The following is a 17,161-nucleotide window of genomic DNA, read 5'->3' as shown; positions in this document are numbered from 1 at the left end:
GAGGGAAGAAATAGGTGATATTTCTAATCTATAATCTTCTTTCTACTTCCTCTTTCTCTCCACCTATTCTTCCCCTCTCCCTCCGCAGCCCTCCCACGGCCTCGCCGTCGGCGCACAGCATCAGCAGCAGCACGGCCGCCACGCCGCCGGACCGCACTCGCTTCCCCCGCGGCTCCTCCAGCCGCTCCACCTTCCACGGGGCCCAACTTCGCGACCGCCGCTCGGCCACCTACAACGGTCCGCCCGCCTCGCCCACACTCTCCCACGACACAGGGGCTCTGTCCCAGGCGCGCAGGGGCACCTCCACGGGCATCATCAGCAAGATCACCTCCAAGTTTGTCCGCAGGTCAGTGGAAACGGGCGGAAAATGCACCATACCGATATGTTTGCCAAACCTGGGACAAATAGTCATATGGCCTACCCTGAAGTATTTTCGGTGTGCTTGATTTATCCACAACTGCGTGCAAGGCTGAGCAGAGTTGGCAATTTTGGTCCCATTCTATAGGTTCCATTGTATCGGGCACATCTCCATTATTTAAAAGTATCTGACAATGTATTTTAATCAGGTCTGATATTTACAATACTCAACTGCAGGACTATGGTCAAGTCTATTTCAATTCAGCAAGTAAACTGCAATTACAATTTAGTTCCCGAATTGAAATGGAATTGACCCCAACCGTGCTACATATCATGTCTCATGTTTCCCTTCCTTCGGGCCATATTTACCCGGCGTTTGCATCTGATATTGAAAGTAACAGCTGCGCATTTTGTACTAGTCAATATATCTAGTTCTTTACTCGGGTACCATGTAAGGCACAAGGCTGCTTTGAGCGTGGAGAGGGATAATAGTGTGTGGTTGGGTTCCTCTTTCTCTCAGTCCTGCATCAGGTGAAGTTGACCTTAGGCACTGATCTTGGGTCAGTTTAGCATTTCCCACTTAATGGTTGAGGTTAGGATTGGGGGGAGGGAAAGCTGATCATAGATCTGTTCCTAGGGTAAACTTAACCCCGGAGCGCTAAGCCCACAGATGTCGTGTCCAGGCCCTATTCCCCTAGGTGAGCCTGCGGTGAGCAGTCTCTGGTCTGAGAGAGACGTGGGCTGCTTAAAGATATGCTCACACACTTGCAGGACCACACGCAAAGGCACAGACACGCGTACATAAATGCATGCAGTCGCTCTCTCTTACGCACACACACACACACACACACACACACACAGAGAGAGAGAGTGCGGAGTCTGCAGTATCTGTGACCGTGCTGCAGTCAGTCAAGGACACTGGGTAAAATGAGCCTGCTTTTCATCACCAGCCTGGGGCTCCACCCTTAGGTCATGACAAACTAACCTATCACACTGCAGCCTGGCTGCATAACTGAAAGGTTCTATACACTCATCGTATGCTACTGTAGCAATCAATGTGCAATCAATTTTATTTAAGATGAAATGTTTTGTTTTTGTTCTTCTAGTTTGTTGAGCGCAATTGTCAATCAGACTTTCCATGTGTAGTAGGTATGAACTGGTTATCAACCAACCAGTATGAACTAGTTGGTTCTTAGTGCCTTCAATCGGCCCATAGTGAAATTAGGGTTATTGCTGAAAAGCATATCTAACGTGTATTTAAGCACATCATTTCTTAATGAAAAATTGGGATCGATTTGCTGACACAGTGGACCCATCACCATTTGATCGTACATGTCTGCCATGTTATGAGAAAGTCATTGAACAACATTTCCCACAACACCCTTTTCTGTCTTTCCATTTCCATCCATAGTTAGTCACACAAAAAAAATTAACAATTTTATTTGAAAATTACTACTTTAATTGTTTGTTTGTTTAAATTTAGAACTATGTCTTTCAGGGCTGGCCAGAGGTAGGAGCACACAGAATGGTTACCATGTCTACACCCCCCCACAATGACTCACCTCCACACCCTCTCTTCATCGCAATTCCAAGCCCTCTTCAATGACATGCAATCATTCATGCCCTGGTGCCAGCCCCCCCTTCCCTAACTCCTCCCCACCCAAAATCCACTGTGGCGGGGCACTACACCGCTCCGCATTATCCACCCCCCTATCTGACCCTGCACCACTAACAGAGTGAGATTGAGGCTCCCGAGATGCCTTGCCTGTGATGCCTTGGGAGTTTGCAGACCCCTGCACTCACTCTCTGACTTCTTCTTGTTTCGTCCTTTTGGTTTGAGTGTTGTGTACTGTAGATGACTTCTATCATCCATCTCTCTCTCCGTTCACATGATTTCCACATTGTATCATCCTCCGTTTTTAGCTCGCTTGCCAATATACGTGTCATGTTGTTTTTTTGGGCAGTCCTCGCCAGTTGCCTCCCCAGAACGAGTTGAGTCGCGTGGCCGTGTGGGTTCATAGGTTTGACGCCATCCCACCCTCTTCCTTTTCACGTTCACACATCCCATCGTCTGTGTGTACACTGACGACCCCTTCTACTGCTCTGTTGAACTCTGAACTCTGATTGCTTCCCAAAGGGCCACAGTTGAAGGAGAGGCCAGTGGCAGTACAGACCCGCCAAGGTGAGGCATCGACACAGCCGCCCGCAGAAAAAGTAACAACAACCTCGAAATGAAAGCATGGCATGTCAATGAGGGTCACTACTAGTCTCAGGATCCAAAGAGAATGTCACCGGTTCACTCTTGTTGTGCTGTTCTTTGTTGCCGTGTTGTGTTATGTGTGTACTTTGTCCCCATGCCCTCTGTCACACAGCGGGGGTGTTTGCGCTTTTTGTGCCTAAGTGGCGTGACCCTGAATACCATGCTCTTGCTAGACCTTGGTGGGCCATATGTGTGTTTAAGCTGTCTAGAAGTGTCTGTTCTGAGTGTGTGTTACACGGTGCGTAATCTTTTGAATAATATATATTTAACTGTCATTCAGTTGTCCGTTTTACAATGGGGTCTCAAACACATGGGTTATACAAGTTCTGTGTTACATTTTGCCCTTTGACGCACACTCTATATACTCCGAGGCGCATGACTCTTTAAAAGAAAATGTTTAAAAATAATAATAATTGGGTCAGCACCTCACCAACTTTTTTGGTTTTGCGTCTACCTACTTATCTCCTATTCAATTAACACTATTGTCTGTGTTCTGTTCCTCTCCAGGAGCGCATCAGGGGAACCCAAGGAGGACGGTTCCCGGGACTCCAAACCCCGTTCACTGCGCTTCACCTGGAGCATGAAGACCACCTCGTCCATGGAGCCCGGCGACATGATGCGCGAGATCCGGAAGGTCCTGGACGCCAACAACTGCGACTACGAGCAGCGCGAGCGCTTCATGCTCTTCTGCGTGCACGGCGACGCCCGCCAGGACAGCCTGGTCCAATGGGAGATGGAGGTGTGCAAGCTGCCACGCCTCTCACTCAACGGTGTGCGCTTCAAGCGGATCTCAGGCACCTCCATCGCCTTCAAGAATATCGCGTCCAAAGTGGCTAACGAGCTCAAGCTGTGAAAAGTGACTTTTGGGAAGACTAAACAAACTAAAGAGAATTAACATACGACATTGTAAATGGAGGGGGCAGAGGACATAATCCTGGTGTTCCTTGAGTTTGCGGGCGCCCCAAGTGAGTCAGCCGCAATATTGAGTTTACTGCTATTTGAGGCTACTGCCGTATTGCTTGGTGAAACGACACATAGAGAAAATATACTTCCATTTTCCCTCCCCAAGGCAAACCCCCTGTATTCCAAAATTGTTGTTAATAACGAGAGGTGAGAACTGACCATTGCAATAATATGAAAACATTTGTATCAATGGCTCGCAAAATTTCAGTTCCATTGCTAAACTACCATTTAAAGGGGGTTGGAAGAACAGACTGCAAAGCTACTTTTTCCACATGTACAGGTATAAAATAAAATAGAGAATGTTTTGAGTTGTATTGTTCATAGAGTTGTATAAAACAGGACTCTTCAGCATAATGTCTGCAGGTATTGTATAGTCTTGAGTTTCTGTACAGAAAGTGTGTTTAAATGTGTCATACTGTATTTTTTTTCCTTTTCATTTGGAGTTCTCTTTCCTTCTATTGTTGACATTTGTAGATTGTTTGCCTCCACTGAAGTTTAATGTTTAGGGGAAGAAAAAAAAACATTTTTTATTCTCACAAGGAAAAGAAAAAACTAGCTTATTTTTTACTTTTCACAGACAATAAGTTCCTTTCCCAATACAGGAGAGATCAAATGACGTGATCTGTGTTGAAAAGCAAAACTCTACACATCCCAAAGCCCTAATCAAATCATTCCTCCTATAATGCACTATTTTGGCCATTCTCACAATCCTCCTTCATGTAGCGTAGCTGAATGATGACGTTAGCACTGCAGTTTAAAATGTTCTGTTTATTGCATAGAATTTACATAAGGGATCTTATGTCGTGTCCTTTTATTACCTTTGAGAACCCAAATATACAGCGTAGACTGACAGGACCACGCATTTTTCAGTTGCACTCAATTTTAAGCCCGCTCTCGTAAAGTCCGCTTTATGCAGTCTTGAACACGGTATCGCAAATGTCGCTGGCATTGCGCTCGATTAAATAATCAAATGCTCTTCTAACAAATATTGGGACAAAGCTACTCATTCAAAACACTATTCATGGTCTTTTAGTAGCATAAATGCACCGGCACCATTCTAGGTCAGGAAGTGACATGTTCTGACATCTCATGTTCTGCTTGAAACTGCCCAACGGTTGAAAGGTTCACGCAAAGTGATGCCCAAGCAGTTTGACCTCACTCGTGACTATATCCCTCTTTCCCTTACTCCCTTCTAAACTGCAGTTAATTGGTAGTTACTGTGCGACACCTGTCTTGACTTGTTTTGTGCTCAGTTTTATTTTCTTGCGAAATATATTGTATTTATTCCACCACATTATGCCTTTTTAATGTGCTGCTTGGTATTTCTGAGGCATTCACCTGTACGAGAAGAAAAATAGGATATAACTAGTTTCGCATATGTTTTTATTTTAGGTTTTTCCCCTTTGTAATTAGTGATTGCGATGAGTATGTAAAATAACCACTAGTGCTGGTACGTTTCTACTCGTTATTTTGTATGAAAAGTAATGAGGGTCAACTGTGCAATGGTATTCCGTGTTGTATTACTGTAAAGATGAGAGATGGGCCTAGACCGCACCCTTTAACGCAGCGCAGAGAATGGAAACAGAATGCAGACATTTTATTTCCTCATTTCAAAAGACACAATAGAAAGGAAAAAGCAAAGGCGAGTGGTCCAAAAAAAAAATGAAAACATCGTTAAAAGCTGTGAGCCCTTCTGGAAGCTGAGCGAGAAATCTCCACCGCTGACTTTCTGTGGCACTATGGGAGCAGGGAGGGTTGGAGGGGGTAATGCACGTTGATGTGTAGTGCACGCGGGATAAAAATGCATATTCCTAATTGTTAGCGGTACAACTTCCAGAGAGGATGTCTATTGTGTTGCCTTACCAGATCAAGTGTAGCGGAGAAGCAGAAAGTGTTAAAGAAATGTAAGTGACGATGCCTCGCCCCTTTCATCTCCATTAACCCCGCCCCCCACCTAAACCCCTCCTACCACAACATACATGCGAGGAAAGCTCGAGTCATCTAGATTCAGTCTCACTCGTGCACAATATTAAAGCTTACTTGAAAGGAGTCTCAAGCAAATGTCTGGTGTCATTTGTTATTTTGTTTACCAGTATTTACTATTCAATTTTGTGTGAGTAACCATGGCTTCACAGCCAATCGGTTTAACATGACCCGAGTAAAATGGAGGAATGATACGTCCTGGAAAGAGCTTTTGTAATTTGTATAGAAATATATATTGCTCTGTAGCTGGTGATTATCCTAATGTGTGTGGCCATGGCAAACTTCATACTGAAAGCAAACAGGTGAAATTCTGCAAAAATATTTTAAGTCAAACAGTTTTTATATACAGCACATAAGCATCATTTTGAACTTTTGAAAAGTATTTTACTTTTTTATGCAATTTTGACGCAATAAGTCTTTGTACCTATGTCACAGTGTTAATTTAATTAGGACACAGTACAATCAACATTAACATAGTCAGCTGTTAAAACATTGTTGGTTTTAGAAAAACTCGAGATATGTCATTCTCGCAAAAGCCCTGTACAGTATTACAATAGCACGCTCCCAGTCAAACTACTAAAATGTGACGTTTGTGTTGATTAGGACAGGAGTCCCTTTCTCTCCCATCTTCCTCAGCTCTACTTCTGTAAAGGCACCAGATCATCGATTTTCTCTTCACCCTCTAACCTCTTCTCCATGCGGATGAGCAGCTTGACCCCGTCCACCACTAGCTGCGTGAACCCCACCTCGTCCAAGCCGATTGTCTGGGCATTACTGATGTTATACTCCTCACTGCAGTCTAAGGAGAAAGAGGTAAGAAACTTCAATTATTTCGACCATATTAAAGTAAGGTATGTAAGTACTTCCTTGTCAATATGGAGGAAATTATAGCAGTGTATATATATTTTTTATCCTTGTAAAAAAAAAAGTAAAGTAAAATTAAAGTAACTAACTTAAAGCATATATAGATACTATATACACACACATTATACAATACATGACTAAAAGTATGTGGACACCTGTTCGTCAAACATTTTATTCCAAAATCGTGGGCATTGATGTGGAGTTGGTCCCCCCCCTTTGCAGCTATAACAGCCTCTACTCTTCTGGGAAGGCTTTCCACTAGATGTTGGAACATTGCTGCAGGGACTTGCTTCCATTCACCCACAAGAGAATTAGTGAGGTTGGGCACTGATGTTGGGTAATTAGGCCTGGCTCACTGTCGGCGTTAAAATTCATCCCAAAGGTGTTCGATGGGGTTGAAATCAGGGCTCTGTGCAGGCCAGTCAAGTTCTTCCACGCCGATCTCGACAAAACATTTCTGTATGGACCTCACTTTGTGCATGGGAGCGTTGTCAAGCTGGAACAGGAAAGGGCCTTCCCCAAACTGTTGCCACAAAGTAGGAAGGACAGAATTGTTCTGGAATGTCATTGTATGCTGTAGCACTAAGATTTCCCTTCACTGGAACTAAGGAGCCTAGTCCGAAACATGAAAAACAGCCCAAGACCATTATTCCTCCTCTACCAAACTTTACATTTGGCACTATGCATTTGTGCAGGTAGAGTTGTCCTGGCACCAGAAAACCCAGATTTGTCCGTCGGGCTGCCAGATGGTGAAGTGTGACTCATTACTCTAGAGAACGTGTTTCCACTGCTCCAGAGTCCAATGGCGGCAAGCTTTACACCACTCCAGCCGACGCTTGGCATTGCGCATGGTGATCATAGGCTTGTGTGCGCGACTGCTCAGCAATGGAAACCCATTTCATGAAGCTCCCGACGAACAGTTCTTGTGCTGACGTTGCTTCCATAGGCAGTTTGGAACTCGGTAGTGAGTGTTGCAACTGAGGACAGACAATTTTTATGCGCTTCAGCACTCGGCGGTCCCGTTCTGTGAGCTTGTGTGGCCTACCACTTCGCGTTTTTTCTGTTGTTGCTCCAAGATGTTTCCACTTCACAATAACAGCACTTGGTTGACTGGGGCAGCTCTAGCAGGGCTGAAATTTGACGAACTGACATGTTGGACAGGTGCCATTCTTTGAGGGTGCCACGTTGAAAGTCACTGAGGTCTTCAGTAAGCCCATTCTCCTGTTTGTCTATGGAGATTGCATGGTTATGTGCTCGATTGTATACACCTGTCAGCAATGGGTGTAGCTGAAATAGCCGCATCCACTAATTTGAAGGGACGTCCACATACTTTTGTGTGTATATAGTGTATATAACACCTAGAGTTATACTCATCAGAATATCTAGAAGAATGATTCATGACCTATATATGTTTTACCAATGCCAATTGTACAAAAACTCTGTCAAATGTGCCAAGGAAGCGCTGAAATTCAGAATAGATTTATTTTTTACTCAAATTAGTTTTCACTAAAATAATTTCAGCCCGTCCATCTGCATTACCGGTGTTGTCCATGCGGAGGCGCAGTCTCTTGAGGACGTCTTCCAGGCGTTTGTGTCTGGGCAGGTGTTGCAGCTTGACACGAACGCTAGCCCTCAGGCCGGTCCCCACATCTGCTGGAGAGCTCACTACCCATCCAAGCTGCTGCTTCCAGATGAATGGGTGCCTCAGCTTTTTGTACAGTGCCTCCAACTGGACAACAAGAGATGGTCATAGCTCATTAGCTTTGCCCCATTAAATGTCTATTAATAGACTTGTTTTTTTCACCACCACAGAAGTTTGGATTGGACATCCATACTAGAGGTTTTTGGCCGATTTAATTAGGGCCGATTTCAAGTTTTCATAACAATTGATAATCTGCATTTTTGGACACTGATTATGGCCGATTACATTGCACTCCACGAGGACACTGTGTGACAGGCTGACTACTTGTTATGCAAGTTCAGCAAGGAGCCAAGGTAAGGTGCTAGCTGGCATTAAACGTATCTTATAAACAATCAATCTTAACATAATCACTAGTTAACTACATACGGTTGATGATATTACTAGTTTATCTAACCCTGTCCTGCGTTGCATATAATCGACGCCTGTTAATTTATCATTAAATCATAGCCAACTTTGCCAAACGGGGGATAATTTAACATAAGCGCATTTGCGAAAAAATCATAATCGTTGCACGAATGTACCTAACCATAAAAATCAATGCCTTTCTTAAAATCAATACACAGAAGTATATATTTTTAAACCTGCATATTTAGTTCATTGCACGCAGTCAGAGTATATGCAACAGTTTGGGTGTTTCCACTTCACCCAACAACTGGCTTGTTGCAAACTAATTTTCCAGAATTTTACGTAATTATGACATAACATTGAAGGTTGTGCAATGTAACAGCAATATTTAGACTTATGGATGCCACCCGTTAGATAAAATACGGAACGGTTCCGTATTTCACTGAAAGAATAAATGTTTTATTTTCGAAATGATAGTTTCCGGATTTTACCATATTAATGACCTAAGGCTTGTATTTCTGTGTGTTATTATGTTATAATTAAGTCTATGATTTGATATTTGATAGAGCAGTCTGACTGAGCGGTGGTAGGCAGCAGCAGGCTCGTAAGCATTCATTCAAACAGCACTTTCGTACATTTGCCAGCAGCTATTCGCTGTGCTTCAAGCATTGCGCTGTTTATTGACTTCAGGCCTATCAACTCCCGAGATTAGGCTGGTGTAACCGATGTGAAATGGCTAGCTAGTTAGCGGGGTGCGCGCTAATAGCGTTTCAATCGGTGACGTCACTCACTGAGACCTTGAAGTAGTTGTTCCCCTTGCACCGCAAGGGCCACGGCTTTTGTGGAGCGATGGGTAATGAAGCCAACACTCATTTACAAATTATGCATTTGTGTTTAGTGAGTTCGCCAGATAAGAAGCAGTAGGGATGACCACATGTTCTCTTGACAAGACCATTTTCCAGTCCTGCTAAGCATTCAAAATGTAATGAGTACTTTTGGGTGTCAGGGAAAATCTCCCGGGTGGCGCAGTGGTCTAGGGCACTGCATCGCAGTGCTAGCTGCGCCACCAGAGTCTCTGGGTTCGCGCCCAGGCTGGGCTGGGTTCGCGCCCAGGCTCTGTCGCAGCCGGCCGCAACCGGGAGATCCGTGGGGCGACGCACAATTGGCATAGCGTCGTCGGGTTAGGGAGGGTTTGGACGGTAGGGAGGGTTTGGCCAGTAGGGATATCCTTGTCTCAGTATGTAAAAAAAAAAATGTAATAAAATGTATGCACTCTACTGTAAGTCGCTCTGGATAAGAGCGTCTGCTAAATGACTAAAATGTAAATGTAAAATGTAAAATGTATGGAGTAAAAAGTACATTATTTTCTTTAGGAATGTAGTTACTTTTTAGACTACCTTTTCTTAAAGTACAAATATAAAAAAAATGACAAAAGTAGTACTTTAAAGTATTACGCCACTGTGCATGGTTAATACACTGCTCAAAAATAATAAAGGGAACACTAAAATAACACATCCTAGATCTGAATGAATGAAACATTCTTATTAAATACTTTTTTCTTTACAMAGTTGAATGTGCTGACAACAAAATCACACAAAAATTATCAATGGAAATCAAATTTATCAACCCATGGAGGTCTGGATTTGGAGTCACACTCAAAATTAAAGTGGAAAACCACACTACAGGCTGATCCAACTTTGATGTAATGTCCTTAGAACAAGTCAAAATGAGGRTCAGTAGTGTGTGTGGCCTCCACGTGCCTGTATGACCTCCCTACAACGCCTGGGCATGCTCCTGATGAGGTGGCGGATGGTCTCCTGAGGGATCTCCTCCCAGACCTGGACTAAAGCATCTGCCAATTCCTGGACAGTCTGTGGTGCAACGTAGCGTTGGTGGATGGAGCGAGACATGATGTCCCAGATGTGCTCAATTGGATTCAGGTCTGGGGAACGGGCGGGCCAGTCCATAGCATCAATGCCTTCCTCTTGCAGGAACTGCTGACACACTCCAGCCACATGAGGTCTAGCATTGTCTTACATTAGGAGGAACCCAGGGCCAACCGCACCAGCATATGGTCTCACAAGGGGTCTGAGGATCTCATCTCGGTACCTTAATGGTCAGTCAGGCTACCTCTGCGAGCACATGGAGGGCTGTGCGGCCCCCCAAAGAAATGCCACCCACCACCATGACTGACCCACGCCAACCGGTCATGCTGGAGAGATGTTGCAGGCAGCAGAACGTTCTCCACGGCGTCTCCAGACTCTGTCACGTCTGTCACGTGTGTGTGAACCTGCTTTAATCTGTGAAGAGCACAGGGCGCCAGTGGCGAATTTGCCAATCTTGGTGTTCTCTGGCAAATGCCAAACGTCCTGCACGGTGTTTGGGCTGTAAGCACAACCCCCACCTGTGGACGTCGGGCCTCATACCACCCTCATGGAGTCTGTTTCTGACCGTTTGAGCAGACACATGCACATTTGTGGCCTGCTGGAGGTCATTTTGCAGGGCTCTGGAAGTGCTCCTCCTTGCACAAAGGCGGAGGTAGCGGTCCTGCTGCTGGGTTGTTGCCCTCCTACGGCCTCCTACACGTCCCTGATTACTGGCCTGTCTCCTGGTAGCGCCTCCATGCTCTGGACACTACGCTGACAGACACAGCAAACCTTCTTGCCACAGCTCGCATTGATGTGCCTTCCTGGATGAGCTGCACTACCTGAGCCACTTGTGTGGGTTGTAGACTCCTTCTAATGCTACCACTAGAGTGAAAGCACCGCCAGCATTCAAAAGTGACCAAAACATCAGCCAGGAAGCATAGGAACTGAGAAGTGGTCTGTGGTCACCACCTGCAGAACCACTCCTTTATTGGGGGTGTCCCTTGCTAATTGCCTATAATTTCCACCTTTTGTCTATTCCATTTGCACAACAGCATGTGAAATTTATTGTCAATCAGTGTTGCTTCCTAAGTGGACAGTATGATTTCACAGAAGTGTGATTGACTTGGAGTTACATTGTGTTGTTTAAGTGTTCCCTTTATTTTTTTGAGCAGGTATAATTCACCAATACATTTCTTGGTCGTGCCAAAAATATTGCTATCAGGTTGTAAATCACAGCTGGCCTGGTACAATGTTTGCTGCCGCCATTCGTGATGCACGATTTCAGTTTCAATGGCTCATTTATTTTTTACAAAAATGGGCGAATGTATCTAAGGCTGGGAATGACAATACAATCAAACTAGCAATGGCAATGATCACATCAGTCATAACGTGGCTAATAGGCTAGCGTATCTATACTGAACAATCATACTAACGCTACAAGCTACAATTTCAACGTTTTTACTAAGTTACAGTTCATATAAGGAAATTTTATCCATTTAAATAAATTAAGTAGGCCCTAATCTATTGATTTCACATGACTGGGCAGTGGCACAGCGATGGGTGGGCCTGGGAGGGAATAGGCCCACCAACTGGGGAGCCAGGCTCAGCCAATCAGAATTAGTTTTTCCCCACACAAGGGATTTATTACAGACAGAAATATTCCTCAATTTCCCACAGGTGAAGAAGCCGGATGTGGAGGTCCTGGGCTGGCATGGTTACACGTGGTCTGCGGTTGTGAGGCCGGTTGGACGTACTGCCAAATTCTCTAAAACTGTCAATTAAATTCTCCAGCAACTGCTCTGGTGGACATTCCTGCAGTCAGCAACTTGAGACATCTGTGGCATTGTATTGTGTGACAAACTGCACATTTTAGTGGCCTTTTATTGTCCCCAGCACAAGGTGCACCTGTGTAATGATCATGCTATTTAATCAGCTTCTTAATATGCCACACCTGTTAGGTGGATGGATTATCTTGGCAAAGGAGAAATGCTCACTAACAGGGATGTAAAGAAATTTGTGCACAAGGAACATTCCTGGCATCTTTTATTTCAGCTGATGAAACATGGGACCAACACTTTACATGTTGCGTTTATATTTTATTTAAGTATATTCATGTAGCAAGTTAAAATTACGGAGCCTAACGTTAGCTAGCTAGCTGCTAGGAGGATGTCATGTCATTGGTGGAGTGAGTGACTGACTTTTCCCCCTCCGTATCGTTTTTCGGTGCCTATACACAGCTAGAGATGCAGGTATCATTTGGTTAGCTAGCAATAACTTGAAGGACTGTTATTCAGTTAACTTATCTCTTGCGTTCGCAAATTCACTCTGGCTATTTTATCTACTCCGATTTCAGAGTGCTCTCGTCTATGTCCCAGAGCGCAGAATAGCTGATGAATTTACGAATGCGCAATATCCGCTCAATATGATCGGTGTCAGCTAGAACAATGAGACCAGATATATTTCACTTGATGTATAAATGTGAGGCATCCGCTTGGCGTTTACACTCATTACCAAATGGTAGTTAAAGGAAGCCCAGTAGCAGGCAGTGGGAGAAGATGGATTTTGGCCGATTTTTTTCTCCAAATTGCGTTGTGTAGAAGGGCCGGGGTGCAAAGGCGAATTGCGTTATTGCACTTCGCAGGCTAGGCGTTCCCTAAAGAAAATATGCTGGAGTGCGTGAATAGGATCTCGCTAGCTTGTCTCTGCCAACCTCCTTGCTTGTTCTTCCAACTATGACTCATTTGTTTCCATTTGAAACGACAAACTGTGGTTTATATTGATTTAGTTATAACAATATTTGGTAATAGTTAGTCACGAACGCTCTAGCTAACATGTGAAGCGCCTAACCAGCTCTGCTAGGGCGAGTAAAATGGTCAGACTAGATCGGATTGGCTTTGGCGCATCGGTTTGCGTAGACTGGTCCTGGACGATACAGATGTTTTTATTAGGTTGTATTTACTACAGTGTCTCTTCATAGTCTAAGCGCACGGCCGCGTTCCCACTCAATGTTGCTATAGCATTTTCACAAATGCCTTAGTACACGTAATTCCCAAACATTTAAATAATTCATGAAAACTTGTAAATGACCATGTCTAAGTGCTTTTGTAACAGTATAACTTTAGTCCGTCGCCTCGCCCGAACCAGGGACCCTCTGCACACATCAACAACAGTCACCCACGAAGCGTCTTTACCCATCGCTCCACAAAAGCCGCGGCCCTTGCAGAGCAAGGGGAACCACTACTTCAAGGTCTCAGAGCAAGTGACGTCACCGATTGAAAGGCTATTAGCGCGCACCACCGCTAACTAGCTAGCCATTTCACATCCGTTACACTTTCATGAATGGTTGTGTATAAAATCTCTAGAATTACCTATGTTTACCTTTGATGTTAAATGGCATTATACATATCCTTGTAATTCCGATCATAACTATTTTATTAACATTATTATTCTCTTGGCCAAATATTATATTCACAAATGTAAATGTGGTGGAAAAATTCCTTATTTTATAGTTTTTTTTCATTGAACTGTTACAATTGTAAAAATCCCTGAAACTTGTGAAACTTAAGTTGGACAAATGATTAGAAGTCATGTCTCTGAATGTCTGTTAATGTCTCATTGTCTTGTCACATATTAATGATGTCCTGAATTATTATTTTTTTTGGGGGGGGGGGTTCGCCTGGCGTTCTGTTATTGAATTTTTTTCATTGTATTCACCGGAATGTCCCTGTATTGATATGCAACAATATTATTACAATAAAAACAATAAAAAAGTGCTCGCTTAAAAAAACTCATATTCGTCCTTGGTGTATATGAACTGATCTGAATACGATTTCATGATGCTAATATGCTGTCAGTTCCACTTTAAGGTACTCATGCATTCAGGATCTGTGTCTTCCGAGGGCACCAACCTTAAGGATATTGACACAGATACATTGGAAGGCCTCTGCGATGTTGGCGTCATCTCGCGTGGTCACCAATCTGAGGTGGTCGTCAATGTTGACCCATACCACCAGGGTCCCGTCTTTACTGATCCTGCAGAGTGGTAATGGTCATCACAACAGTAGCATTTTTCAATGGAGTTACAGGGCCAGTCCTTTTGCATCTAGAGCGCTGTCTATGAACGTGAGAGTAGTTGGATATAGCCTCGTCCCTCAGCCATATCCTAAAACAAGTGGGTGTGCTGCTGTTTTGCTGGAAACATTGCTTTAATCTGTTAGAAGGCCCATCGTGAAAAGGCACCATCTAACTTTTGGTTGTACTGTTTGAGTCATATTGATTAACCACAGGACCTGGGCCGAGCTACAGAATCAGCTGGGTTTGTGACACCATGGCATTTTTTGGTGCTTCTTTCATACTATGGGATGTATTTTTAAACAGATATTCATGAGGATTTCCTCCTATACTTACAAGAAGAGTGCACTGCCTCACTTCTCCACTAGATTAGTAACGAACTGTGTTAAAAGGCAAAACAGGCCGTAGAGCAGTTGTTACTTCTCCTTCCAGTTTACAACTACTGTGGACTAAAAGGCAAAACAGACCCGAGAGCAGTTATTGCAACATATTTACATATTTTTCGTTGCACAAAGAATCTTAGTGCATAAAAAGGCCAACAACACACACAATGAATGTATTTAGTTTGTAAAGAAGGGAACATGCCCGTGGCACTTAAAGAGCAGCACTGACCATACAGCTCTGGAGTCAGGCCAGTCACGGGCCACCCCGTTCCTCAACTGGGAAAGGGAAGGGGCTCCCACGGTCACTCCCTTGTCTTCTTTGTCATGTGACAGTTCTGCCCTTGAGTACAGCTTCCCTGGCAACTCCTCTGCCAATTGGTCCAGAGCTGAAAGAAGTGTCAATCAATCATGTTTGCTATAGGTCTGATTGGTTAGTGCAGGGATGCTCTGCTCCATTCTTCGATGACAGCAGTTCAGCAGATTTTTGTCCTTGCGTTTTAGCTAGTGACTGATTTCTATTTGGGCCATTCAGTAACATCAATTTGGTGAAGTGAAAAACCAGCCTTGAGCTGTGCACCCCTGAATTAGTGTATCCTCCTTCTGACTCCATGTACCGTTACAATGTTACTTGAAACTACTATGTGAGAAGGAGCATTGATTGCTTTTGCTTGGTGTCCTCAAGATTATTAAAATTGATAGCAGCCGTCATATTCACTGTTATTCTTTTAAATGTAAATGAATAGCCTAAAACATATCAACTTAAACTGCTGGAGTTAATGAGCTCAATTACATTTTGTTTTAATTGCCGTTGAGGATAAAGTATCACACTGTATCAGAGTTGGGGTCAATTCCACAAATTACATTTTAATTCAGTTCTTGCTCCCTGTAAACTCCATTTAATTCAATTCAAATTCCAGGTCAGTCTTTGAATTCATAGAAAATTCAATTCCTCTGAATTCCAATGTTCGGTCAATTCCAGTAATTGAATTCCCAATTCAATATTATCCCCAACAATTCTAATTCTAATTTATGTCTAATTTAGCTATACTGTAAATATAGGAATAGAGGTTGAAATTACTAAAAACAAATCCTACAGTACATTTTTGATACTCTGTGTATTAATTCCATTAACTGGGAAATGTAGGAATATTGAATTTCAATTTCAAAGATAATGTTTTTACAATTCCAATTTAATTCAATTCTATAACTTGAAGATTTAAAAATGTGAATTTAATTCAAAGTAAATTATCCACTTCATGACTGAATTCAGTAATTTCATTGGAATTGACATCAAACCTGCGCTGTATGTGCTATTGTTGTTACAGTAGATCAGAGCACACAGTACCTTTCTTGGCCAGCATGAAGAGCTGTCTACGTTCTCCCCGGCTGCAGTGTGTCGGAAAGCCGAAGTCATCCACACCGCGCACCACACTCACCTCGCAGCTCAAGGCGTAATCACGGTCAAAATCATCACCTCCCTACACACACACACACACACACACACACACACACACACACACACACACACACACACACACACAGAGAGTATACATTAATCAGCCAGCCATACACACACACAGAGAGAGCGAAGGACAAAGCGAGCCATAAATGCATTTAAACACATTTAAGTTATTTACACATCTGATACGGATGTACTGGGTAACACTATTGGAATGTTATGCCACAATGCCCTACATACAGTGCCTTGCAAAAGTATGCATCCCCCTTGGCGTTTTTCCTATTTTGTGGCATTACAAACTGTAATTGAAATGGATTTTTATTTGGATTTCCTGTAATGGACTTACACAAAATAGTTCAAATTGGTGAAGTGAAATAGAAAAAAATAACATGTTTCAAATTCTACAAAATAAAAAATGGAAAAGTGGTGCGTGCATATGTATTCACCCTCTTTGCTATGAAGCCCCTAAATAAGATCTGGTGCAACCAATTACCTTCAGAAGTCACAATTAGTTAAATAAAGACCACCTGTCTGCAATCAGTGTCACATGATCTGTCACATAATCTCAGTACAAATACACCTGTTCTGAAAGGCCCCAGAGTCTGCAACACCACTAAGCAAGCGGCACCATGAAGACCAATGAGCTCTCCAAACGGGTCAGGGACAAAGTTGTGGAGAAGTACAGATCAGGGTTGGGTTATAAAAAAATATCTGAAACTTTGAACATCCCACGGAGCACCATTTCAATCCATTATTAAAAAATGGAAAGAATATGGCACCACAACAAACCTGCCCAGAGAGGGCCGCCCACCAAAACTCACAGACCAGGCAAGGAGGGCATTAATCAGAGAGGCAACAAAGAGACCAAAGATAAACCTGAAGGGGCTGCAAAGCTCCACAGCGGAG

At 43.4% G+C, this 17,161-nt stretch overlaps 1 protein-coding gene and 1 pseudogene across 1 annotated transcript in view; one reads left to right on the top strand and one right to left on the bottom strand.

Moving 5' to 3' along the window:
- The window catches only part of LOC112070310 (serine/threonine-protein kinase MARK1-like), a 40,263-nt pseudogene extending 36,406 nt beyond the window's left edge, over window positions 1-3,857 (top strand).
- Window positions 3,858-3,888: 31 nt separating this feature from the next.
- The window catches only part of zgc:172076, a 23,150-nt gene continuing 9,877 nt past the window's right edge, over window positions 3,889-17,161 (bottom strand). Inside the window, exons 5-9 of the mRNA XM_024137724.2 lie at window positions 16,142-16,274; window positions 15,026-15,182; window positions 14,251-14,374; window positions 7,967-8,156; window positions 3,889-6,362 (exon numbers count right to left, since the gene is read on the bottom strand). Of these exons, the coding sequence (XP_023993492.1) occupies window positions 6,202-6,362; window positions 7,967-8,156; window positions 14,251-14,374; window positions 15,026-15,182; window positions 16,142-16,274 (765 nt within the window). The 3' untranslated portion in view covers window positions 3,889-6,201. The remainder of the gene's footprint in view (window positions 6,363-7,966; window positions 8,157-14,250; window positions 14,375-15,025; window positions 15,183-16,141; window positions 16,275-17,161) is intronic.

The sequence above is a fragment of the Salvelinus sp. IW2-2015 genome, unplaced genomic scaffold (genome assembly GCF_002910315.2).
Source record: "Salvelinus sp. IW2-2015 unplaced genomic scaffold, ASM291031v2 Un_scaffold1283, whole genome shotgun sequence".
Classification (NCBI taxonomy): Eukaryota; Metazoa; Chordata; class Actinopteri; order Salmoniformes; family Salmonidae; genus Salvelinus; species Salvelinus sp. IW2-2015.
Note: the sequence above shows the minus strand (reverse complement) of the source record. Positions and strands in the feature narration are given on the sequence as shown.